Source organism: Stegodyphus dumicola, chromosome 5 (assembly GCF_044657685.1).
Source record: "Stegodyphus dumicola isolate Sdum_Otavi_A_Nest chromosome 5, ASM4465768v1".
Lineage (NCBI taxonomy): Eukaryota > Metazoa > Arthropoda > Arachnida > Araneae > Eresidae > Stegodyphus > Stegodyphus dumicola.
Window position 1 is genome coordinate 172,115,987 of NC_140772.1, and position 12,439 is coordinate 172,128,425.

The window sequence follows — 12,439 nt, forward strand, 5'->3', positions numbered from 1 at the left end:
TTCTAAATGGAAGATACTTTCTCGGCATCTACTTCTATACTGTCTTCTGTAATCCAATGACCTAAATACTTTACTCTGTCACAAGCAAAATGACATTTGCTCCTGTTAGCATTTAGTTTCAACACAAAAAGTCTTTCAAACACTTTCCTCAAATCTGATAAATGTTTATCAAAGGTTTCTGATAGCACTATGATATCGTTGAGATACGACAATGCAAAAACATCTTTTAAAACCCTGATCTCAATTTATCAATAAGTCGTTGAAAAGTTGCAGGTGCGTTTCGCAACCCAAATGGCATTCGCAAAAACTTGAAAGTGCCAAATGGACACACAAAGGCAGTTTTCTCTCGATCTGCTTTATGAACTTTAACTTGATGATAACCTGTTCTTAGGTCAATGGTAGACATGTATTTCATTGATTTGGCTTCAGTTAGCAAATCATCCGTTCTTGGTAATGGATAGGTATCTGGAACGGTTTGAGAGTTTAATTTTCGATAATCTATACACAGTCTGATGGAACCATTAGGTTTAGGGACCAACACAACAGGACTCGCATAGGGTGATTCACATTCCTCAATGATATCCTGAGCTAGTAAAGAATCTAGTAGGTCCTCTTTTAACAACTCTTTCTTCGCGGGGGTCATTCTATGTGGTGGCTCAGCAACAGGTAAATTATTTCCGGTCTAGATTCCGTGCTCAATATAAGGAGTAGGATCTCCCTCTGGCTGAAAGCTAGTTTTATACTCTTCTAACAATGAATTTAATTTCTTCCATTGTTCTCTCGTCAAATGGTTTCTTTCATCATCTCTCAACTTCACGGATTCGGTTGCTTACGGTATTGCAACAGGAGTGTCAGCAGACGTTTTTGTTTCTGAAGATGTTAGTACGTTTGGAGTCTCTTTAGTTTCAGATGGTTCTTTGTAAAAGGGATACTGCTTCTGTGGATTTTCACTAAAATACCAAGTACCATTCTGGATGGTCAGCACTATTCCCGCAGCCTGTAGAAAATCAGTTCCAATTAACATACTGTTACCTTTGGCTATGGCAAAGCAATAAATTTCATACGGACTATCTTTTCTTCAACATTAAGATTTACCACTGTAGTCAAAAGCTTGAACATTTCTTTCTTTGCCATCAGCTAGTACCATCGTAATATTTGTTGTTTGTAATCCAAATCCTCGATCTCGTAACAACTTATAAAATCTTCCTCCTGCAATAGAATTTGATGCCCCTGTATCAGTGCAAAAAGCTGCCTTTTTCAGCTGCCACAAACAGTTAAAAAAATGGAACTGGACAGTAGATCAGATGATTCAGCTGCATACAATTGATGATTCAGCTGCATACATACATATTTTACACAATTGATGACAGTTTTAACTTCTTCTTTTAACTTATTACACTCAGGGCACTTTGATTGTATGAAACCACAACCATAGCAATGAATAGAAGTTTTCCTTTCTTGTCTAGAATTAGAAAATTTTGAATTGTCAATGCTTGTATTTTTAATCTGGTTAACATTTTTAAGATTACTAGTTTTAGATTTTCCTTCTGGAACAAATTTAATATTTTCTTTACTATATGGTTTCTTTGCATTGGAAGATCCATTTTTCTTCATGCCTAGTCTTACATTTTCATAATGATCGAGCTTTTCTGCGATCTCCAACGGATTTGCTCATTTCTGATAAACTGTCCAGAAAATGTTCTCTCACCTTGGGAGGTGTTTTTTTCTTTATCTGATCTGCAATGATCAAGTTTGTAGCTGCTCAAAACTAGAAATATTCAATTCTTTCATCCATCCTTCAAAACAAGATTTCAATTCAAAAGCAAAGTCCTTCCATGTAATTTCTGCAGATTTTCTATGCTGAGAAAACATTTGTCGAAACTTATCAGCTGAGAGTCTATATCGCTTCAAAAGCATAGCTTTTACTTTTGCATAATCTTTAGAATCCTCTTTGTTTTCTCTAACAACTAATTGATTTGGTTGAGATGGTAATGATCCAATCAAGTATGGGAATCCAATCAGTTTCAGGTATATTTACGAACTTCAATTGACGCTCAAACATGGTCAGATCAAGTCCTATCTCATCTTCCTTTGGGTTAAACTTTGGAAGAATGTGACTCAAATCAAATTTAGGCTGATCTACTTGAGAAACAGATTCCTTAGGCATATTCTTATTAACTTCATGTTAATTCAAACTCACGTTTCTTGGCTAATCTTGCTTCTACTGCTTCTTTTTCAGCTTTTACGCATTCATCGAATATGTTGCTTAACATATTTTTTGTAAATTCTTCATCATAGGTTTTAGAACTCGTTATCAGATCTCGCAATTGCACAACTTTTAAGTTATCTGCAACTTGTAATCCAAGCTCTAAAGCTAGTAATTTAGGTCCTCTTTGCGACCTTTGCCTAAATACGCTGTCTCGAAGGGGATTTATGTAAAGTTTTTTTCTTTAAATAGTTGAAAAAGTCTCTAATCTAATTCAATATTGTTCACTGGCAGAAATTATAAAAATAGGGAAAGGGAAACCATTTAAATTTACTATACCTTTTTGATTTCAAATATAATATCTTCATTAACAACTTAGAACAATAAAGAAATATAAATATTTCTTAAATACATTTTGAACACAAAATGCACAATAACAACATCTTTGCAATCAGAAGTTTCTTAAACAGAATTGCTTTTGTATACATACACATATATGTTGAAAAATTAGAAATAATTTCAACACTAATTATTTAAAATGTAATACAGTACCACCCAATATAAGAATAAAATTCAATCCTTAGCATTAATTATATGTAAGTTTAAGCAATGAGGGCTTAATTTAATAGCAATGGAATATACCTTCAAAAATTCCACATAAGCAATATCAAAATTCACAGAATTCTAATCATATATTACTCTTTACACATTCCTATAAAAATATTTTTTTTTTCTTTTTATTTATCAAACTAGTTTTATTGAGCTGCTAACATCATTAATCTTTTACTCTTAAAATAATAAACATGAAAGCAGAATTATATGACACAAATTCTAAATAAGAGTTATTATAAATAAAAAGAAAAATAGCAATATATTTTGCAATAACAGACACCACTTATCTCAATAAATTATTCATTAGGATAAACATACTCTTTCTAATTCAGGTATGAATCATGCTAAAGAATCCTTATTTACGAGATATCCTTTTTGTTCAAGGACAAACCTTCCAACAATCTCTCAGATGGAATAAAATAGGTAGCACTTATTTCAATAGCAAGTTTTGTTTTCAGTTATATATATATATATATATATATAAAATCATTTAAGAAACAAGAATCAAGCTTTAAACACTTATAAACAATATTAATGGAAATATAAAATCATTTCTACAAATTTTAATGAACATTAACAAAGAACTACTTTTGCTCTTTTTCTTTAAAAAAAAAAAAAAAAAAAATGCGGATGTACCATATAATTGAAGATACATATTTATTTTCTCATAACTGAAATATCATGGGTTGTAATAATATAACACCTTCTAACTTCCCAATGATCACAATACAATCTCAGTTAAGTATTGTTTCGGTTAATACTTAAATATTTATAAAATAAAGCAGACTTCCAGTCTATGATAAAACATCACAATGAATGAAATTTTACACAAAAAAAAATCTTTTACCTACTGTGTAACTGCTTCACACTAAAATCAAGGACATTGGATTAATCCTTCATATTTCGAAATTGTTCATATCACCTGAAAAGCTAGAAGAAAAATTGAGCTCGAGTTTCGGTAAAGAGTATGACTTTTATTTTAGAATAATTTTAAATTTTCGAAGCCCACTGTTGGGCAACCATTTTCTTTTATGTAGCGTTGTGACCACGGCTAGCTGTGAAGTTGTTAAACAAAACTGGTAAATTTTAACCCAGACAAACTTTAACATTTAACAAAAGGAATTTAATTAAACACAAACACTACACAAAAAAAGTTACATGACAAAACTAACAAGAAGTAACACAAAGAAATATTACTCAAATGAAAATAAAAAGTACATGTTCATAGTCGTCTGCCGAAACTCGAACTAACTTGTTCGGGCATAGGTGTTTTTGAATAGCTTTCAATAAGGTGGCACTGCAGTACATGGGGCTGTTTGCTAGCGTTTGTTACATTTCATATTTTATAAAACTTTAATGAATTTTTGATTAACAAGTTCAATGCTTTAAAAGCGAGCAACGACAACACACTACGGGGGGGGGGGACCTTTTTATCTTCAGCGCGTGGAACTGTGTATTGGAAATTTTAAAGCTATGCTCATTTAAAAATTATTTTGCGATACTGCTGTTGAATTGAATTTTATGGTTTAAGCGCAAAGAACATGATATTTAATAAATAAAGGTAACACACAAAACGTTAAAAAGCAGCCCTTTGGACGCAATTTAAAATCTGAAACCTTTCAGAATTTTTTTGTTTTGAAATTTTACATCCTGCATGAAACTCCAGTTTCAAAGTGTGCTGTACATATGATACAGGGTTGTGAAACTTCAAAGCAGTCAATATAACTGCCTGTATGATTTTAAGCGTTTAAGACTGGCAGAAGTGTCAAATGCAAAATATGGCAATCTTTTCATTAGAGAAAATATGTTCAATAAATATTCACTATCAAATTTGTGAAATTTAAAGGACAAATTCTATGTCTGCTTTGATGTTGTAATCATGGCTGAAAGAATATAATGAACATCACAATAATGTTCATAATGAAAAAAAGCAATGGCAGACTTTGGCAAAAATCAGTTGAAACTAATTGAAACAAATAAATAAAATAAAACTTAAGTCCCTCAAAACTTCTTTATTCAATACCAGAAGAAACATGATGAATTTTTCAACCATATCATTCATTATACAGTACAAAGTCCGAAATCCGGACTCGTTGTGACTTCAGCGATTCCAGATTTGGGATTTTTTCAGATTTTAGATAATCAATTTAAATCTGGTAAGATGGCATGTAGAAATTATACAATTAAAAATATGAAATCGCAACTTATGAAATGAAGAGCAATTATGATATAAAGGGTATCAAAATATACAAAAAAAAAGAGCTTAATATTTATTTGTTTACTTTATTAAACATTTCTTTCAATGTAAGTTATTTATGTTGCTTCTTTTTTTGCGCTAATACTTTCTCTTTAATTCTATAGACAAACATAATTTCCTCAGTTACAAAATTCCACTGCTCAAGTTCTATAATTGCTGTGTCAAAAATACCGACTTTTCAATAAACTCTCTGTCACTTTCTTCACTATCGGTAGTGGTATTTTCTGGATCTAGAACCAAACTACAGATTCCGTCATCTGTTGTTTGATTGATGTTTGGGGCATTGCATTCCCAATGAAAAACTTCTGTTATAAACATCTTCATTTATTACTGCTTCTCCACATTTCTTTACAAAATCCATTAACTGGAAAATTTCCCCTTTAGTTTGCGATATCCAAATACCTTCAAATTCGCGGCTATCATCTTCATTGTCCTTACCATGAAATGTGGTAGATGGCTATAAATTATGCCAAGCATTTTTAACGTATCTGGAGCCACATCCTCCCACAATCTTGTGATGCTCCACACAGCAGATTTTATGCTAAATATTAAAAAATTCTTGAATAGTCTTGCCTTTGTTCAAGAAATTTAACATTGATTTTAAAAATGCTACTTTATATTTGCATTCCAGCACGCACTATTCCGATATCAATAGGAATCCATTGACAGACATACAATTTGGAGCGAAGAATAATATGGATACATTATCTTTCACTAAAACTTCAAGTGAAGTATGAGTCGAACAGTTGTCTACAATCAGGACTATTTTTGAGTCATCAGGTAAACCACCCTAATTCAAATGTTGCCGAGCCTTGGGTATAAAATTATTTTCAAACCAATCATTCATTAATGCTTGTGTCATCTATGCTCCTTTATTTTCATGATATATAACGGGAAAATCATTACTCGATTTAAGTGCTCAAGGTTTTGCATGTTTGCACTTGCGCTTACCTGCAGTATTTGCACACTCTAAAATTGTTAGTCTTGCTTTGGAATCTTTGACACCAGTTGGAGCCTTTTCTGTACAGGTTGCCAAGGTATTTCGTAGTGCATATAGCCAGAAAAGACCAGTTTTATCAGCTTTGTAAATTTGTTGAGATAATTGTTCACTAGTAATGAGTTCAATAAATTCATCAGCAAACTGTTCAGCAGCTTCAGTATCAGCTGAAGCTTTTTCACCTGAAATTTTTAATTGTCTTGTACCATGGTGATTTTTAAATTTGGTTACCAACCTGTTGAATACGTGCACTCAGTGTTTTAGTTCATTTCTTCATGAATTATTTTGGTTCAAGCCAAAATTGGACCTGTCAATGCCATGCCAATTAGCATTGGACCCATCAATGGTCAATTAACATTGGACCTGTCAATGAGCGCCCTCGCTATGACACTGTCTGACCCACTAAATCATCACTTTGTCATGATCGTCACTTTTAGCATAACAAACACTTTTTCTGTTATTCATTGCGAATGGGGTGTTGGAATTCACAAAAAATTCAAAAAGTTCCTTTTTCTTTTTTCTTACGTCATATAGAGTTCACTTTCTAATGCCGTACTCTTCGCATAAGTTTAGGACGGATATGCCTTTATCCATTTTTTGCAGCAATTCCACTTTTTGTTTAATGGACATCGAAACATGGTTTTACTTTGTAGATCCTTAGGCAGCCCCAGAATTGGAAACTCTTTTCGACATAATCGAAAGTTCAAGCTTAATTTTTATAAAATTGCCGTAATAATAACGATCTGCAAAAAATAATAAGCTGGAACAAATTAGAAGATTAGGGAGCAGCGCAGTCTACTAGATTAACCGAAATGCCTTGGAATCAGTAAAGATAATTTTAGCCTAGCTTAATAGCGTCCGTTATACATTATTGGCTGTGTATAACAAGATCGGCGATGAAAGCCAAGTTGTTTCGCTAAATTTTGTCTTGCTCCTACTGCGTACTGATTTAAGCCAGAATTGTACTTAGTTATTTACTATACCTACATTTATTTCTTGCACATGCTTTAAACTAATCTGAGTCCTGAATAAATAAACTCCCACATATACTTAAGGCTTCATCTAGGGCCGGTGCTAGATACCGTCTGGCGCAGTGTCTGCAGGTTCTAAATTCTGCTGCAAAGCATCTTCCTAAGTTCTAAATTTTCACCACGGCTAAACTTTGGATCCCAGGTGCTTTCCCTAAATCATAAAAAACTTCTCATCCCTTAATTTTGCTGATCGGTCCTTCTCCAAATTCGAAAAATTTTGTCTTCCCTAAATTCTGCCGTCCAATTCCGACATATTCTGCTGCCACTTCGGTTATTCTTAATTAAAATAGCCCTAAATGTAATCTTTTGGCCTATGAGTTTCATTAACAAAATCTACTTTTGTTGAATTTTTTCTCGCCAACATTTCTTAGAGCATTTAAAAATCTATAATCACTGCCAGGCGTAATGTTAGCAGAAAAGATTGCCTTACTCTTGTTGTTCAATTACTAATATATAAAAAAAGTTTAGACATCACTACATGAGTTATTACTGAAGCTGTCATGTATTGATAAACATGCGGTGATGAAAGCAAAGTATAACAAATAATGACATGCCAGGTAAGCATCACGAATATAGAATAGGTGAATGTTTCGGTTTGAGACGTAAATGACAAGTAGACATTCAGCTACGGAGCCATATTATTAATTTCACAAATTTATGCTTACATGATTGTTTTTTCATAATGAGATATTTTATTTAGTGCCTAAGTGAAATTAAGAATCGGAATTTTTATGTGAAAATCTCCACATTTTAGTATGGAAGGAAAAATTAAATGCACATGCGTAAAGCATACAAAAAAAGTTTGTGGCTTTGAGGTCTGGATTTTAGATCATTCCGGATAATGGACGTCTGGATTTCGGACTTTGTACTGTATGTGGTGAAACACTGATATCTTATGCAACTTTCTTCAGTCTTTAGGACTAGGTTTCCACTTCCTGCCCATGACAATAATATTTACTTATGTAAAGAAAGCAGAAACGACTGAGATGAGAATATTCCTAAATTGGACCATACATCTTTTAGATCTTAAGCCCACCTATCATTGACCATGTCTGGAATGGTCTCAGCAAATACACACAACAAAAGAGCCCATTACTCTAGAATGAGCATAAACTTCAAACTGTCTAGCATAAAGAGTTAAAAAAGCATCCCAACAGCCTTTCATAACAATCTTTTAAAAAAACATGTAAAGCCAAATCATGCAGACAGTATTTGAGTTCAAATTGGTAATGCTACTGATGTAATGCCTTATGTGATCTATTACCAATTATAAGAAAGCTAACATTTTTTATGATTACTCCATTAAGATCTACAGAATCTCTCTGTGTCACTCTTTTTTGGGGGAGGGGGGTTATTCAGTTCTTTTCCCTGACCCAAAATCTACACCCATTTTACTTTAAAAACAATTAAAATTAGTTTCCCAGTTATAGATTGGGTACATTTCACTTCTTGGAACAATGTCCACTATAAATTGTGACACACAATGCAACTGCTCTTTAGCAGTTGCAAGCAATAAAGTTAAGAAATCACTTTTTGCATCCATAGAGATCTTTAGTATCTGATAATTTAGGAAATATGTGTAAAAATTTAAATATGAATTTCATAAATCTTTTCATTACCTGGTAAATCTGGCAAAGCTAATGGAACATCCATCTCTGGTACTTCACCAAGGCCAGGATTGTAAAAGTAATTAATTTTTTCCACGGCTTCAATTGGTTCTCGCTGGCTAATAGATAAGGGAGCAGCACCTATTTCATCAGTTGCTGATTCTTCTTCTAAACTCTTCCTTGTTTTCGTAACAGCTCCTAAAGGATCCAACACAACATACTTTTTGTACCTGAAAGATAAAAAATATTTTAAAATTACAGTTAGAATGCCAAAATATACAGTATATATTAAAATAATGCTATCATTTATTCTCTTTTTGATCTTTCTGATTATCCATAGTGGCTTCACACTCAGTAGAACTGTTGGGTTTTGGACAAATTTTTATTATACATACAGTAAGAAGTAATTTAAATATCATGTCCCACACATTTTCGAGTACACATAGATTTACACACTTTATATTTAGCTATTATATTGCAAAATAGTATCCACTGGCTCTAAACATATATATACATAGAGAGAGAGAGAGAGAGAGAATCAGTGGATATATATGTACATATACACACATTACAGATTATTTTTTTATTTCCACATAAAATTTTCTCTCTGCTACAAAATTGTTCTTTTTGTTATTATTTATGAATAGTACCTTTATGAACAGTATTTATTTGAGCTATAAAAAGAGCCAAACAAACATTCTTTGCCAATTCACCATAGTCAGCAATGATTTAGCAAGTTTTCATAAGAGTGAGGACTATTATAATTTCAAATGATCATACCAGTTTAATAAGGAAATGATACAATATTAATTTAAAGAATGTATCACTTAGGTTGGAAATCTTGAATACATTAAGTGTTGGCTGAAAAACAAGCCTAAAATTAATGATAAATATACATTCTGCAGCTATTTAAAGTGTTGGTTTTTATGCAATTAGAGTACCTAATACGGGTATGACAACAATTTGTCAATTGCAATAAAAGAAATACTTTTCAAAATATTTGCAAAATGATACAATAGTAATCAAACTGTCCCCAGCAAATAGAACTGTATCTCAGCTCCAATTTAAGACCTCATTCTGTCTTTTCAATTTTGTTCTGGCCCCTACCTTCGCTTCAATACAACCAACATTTTGATTGGTCTATTTACCTATGGGGAGGGATGCCTTTGTGAAGGACTTTCTAAAGGAAACTGGCTCATATACAGATTACACATGGGACAAACCACAAAAGTGCCCATGCAGCCAGCCTATTCATGGGATTCAAACCTTGGACCGAACTACCAGCGACTTTACCTCTCGACCACCGACAGGGCCCAAAATTTTTAATAACAGTTAAGAATTTTTGTTGTTGTTGTTATGGGAGAATCTTCCCTAAATAATTTACCACAAAAAGAAATATGTGTCAAGTACACTGTGATATTAGTTATATTTCATTTGATTCTTATTTTATATGAATTACTGAGGAGCGATCAGAATGAAGACAAAACTCCCATTTGAACAGATCTTAGGCAACATAATTGCTTACTTGCTTAGGCAACATAATTGGATTAAATTTAAACTTAAATTTAATGTGCCATTCTAATTGCTTATGCTGCTTTGTTTTATTGCCAATAAAAGGTTCTTTTAAAAGAATTTATTATACTTTAATTTTTTGTTTACTGAAATAAATAACCTAAAACAAAAACAAATTCTTAAACAACATTTCTTACACTTCGAAAAATTTTACCATTTGTTTTTTGGGACTGTATAACGAGAAAAATTCAAAGATAACACTAAAAAATGTCCTTCTGTGTTTAATGAATATCAATGTCTGAGATTGACATTATTTTTATCATTTTTAGTTACATTATATTTAATTCCAAAAAATGGTTATTACAGAACAGAAGTAGATTTATTATCATAAACCATCTACATAAAACTAAATTGTGAAACAAAAACACAAGGAAGAGAAAAGTGTGTAGGATTACAGTAGTGACAGCAGATGATGTCTTAGTACAGAGGTTGGCCCACAGCTTAATACTGTATTTCACGTGAAGAAAATTTAAGTAAATCAAATTTAATGTTCTAATGTGACTACTGAAAGTCCAGTTCAGAAATTATTGAATAATGATCACAGGTAGCACTAATGTCATCATATATTCACATTTTGTTGTTTCCGTGAAAAAAGTGTTGCCAGTAAGTTATCTCAGTTTTGCTTTAGCATCACATGTGGTATGGTCCGTCATATCTGTTGATGCTTATTGACAATTGACACTCTGTGATAATTTGTTTTATTTATTTCTCACTGCTGCCATGTCACCCTTAAGATCAGATAAGAAGGAAAAAGAGGACTTCAAATGCAGCAGATTGCAGGTTTTACAGCAAAATGAAATGTGAACTGTATTGTCATGGAATTAAATGACAATGTATTGGCTATGGAAATAAGCTTTTACTACAGACATCATGGGACATCTTAACAAATTTAGCATAACATTACAGAGAAAACAGTGCTTGTATATGAAACACAATATACCATAAAATATTATCACAAATAATTGTATTGTTTGGAACATTAATTGCATTAAACCATGTAAGGTACATTTTAACTTTCTAACAGTTATTTTCATTTTAAAGTGCTTTCCTATCAGTTCTTGTTTCCACTTACAAAAACATACCGGAATAAGTTTTTAGAATCACATTGAATGCAAATAAGATAGCAGAAGTATTTAAGAAAGATTCAATTTCCTTCGTGACAGTGAGCTAGGAATCCCGAGTAGCACATGTTTGTCTTCGGGCTAACTCTCTCTTGAAGCTGTTAGGCTCGGCCATATATTATGCACATTTTGATATTCGCCAGCTAGTTTAAATTAAGGGCCAACAGGGTTCGTACACATTTCCTTACATGAAAATTAAGGACTTTTAAGGACCATCAAAGAAAAAATTAAGGACCTATCAGCAAATGAAAAAACGAATAGAATAAAGCAATTATCCATATAACCGACTTCATGCTTGTAATTTCAGTTTAAGAAACTAACAGAAGTGTGTATTATGCACTATTATTAAATTCAATTTAATACTTACCATAAAACAATTTTGAAAATTAAACTAACTCCCTACAAGTTATGAAGTAGATAACATTAAATTAGGAACATAATTTCTTTAAAAACATGTATAAGTGTATTTTACACTAATAACAGTCACTATTTTAGAGATTTACATGATTATTATTTAACTTATTTGATATTTATTTAAACACAGTCAACTACTATTATAATCAAAATGTAAGAATATTTTGCAGATTAAAATAACTGATTGTGAAATGTCCTTCTTGCGGCATTTATCATTCATTAACTGCTCAGCAACGAATCCCAAATAAACTTTACTTTTATCATTATAACAATTTGGATCATTAAAATTAAATTTATAAAGATTTTCTGCTTTAGTTATTTTTGAATATTCTAGTTTCAAAATTTTAAAGTGCTGAAGGCAATCATTTACAAGTTTTAAGATATCTTCAGCAAAAAAGGGAATAAGTGGTTTATCACTTTGATAATATTCAAGGAAAAGCAATAATATTTTTGACAGAGAGAGAAAAAAATTTAATTTTATAAGAAATGTTTTATCTTTAGTTGCCTCCAAAATATTTGAGAAGGATTTCGATGAATTTTTTTTTAAACTTCCCCATTTCAACTTCTTTAATGTATAGTAGCAAGTCATCCCATATTTCAATGGCTCTTTCAACTGCTGGGA

At 32.0% G+C, this 12,439-nt stretch overlaps 1 protein-coding gene across 1 annotated transcript in view; it reads right to left on the reverse strand.

Annotated features, from left to right (window-relative positions):
* Window positions 1-12,439, reverse strand: part of LOC118204824 (WASH complex subunit 1-like) — a 102,337-nt gene that overhangs the window by 31,184 nt on the left and 58,714 nt on the right. The window contains exon 3 of the mRNA XM_085817379.1: window positions 8,723-8,940. Coding sequence (XP_085673505.1) covers window positions 8,723-8,940 — 218 coding nt within the window. The remainder of the gene's footprint in view (window positions 1-8,722; window positions 8,941-12,439) is intronic.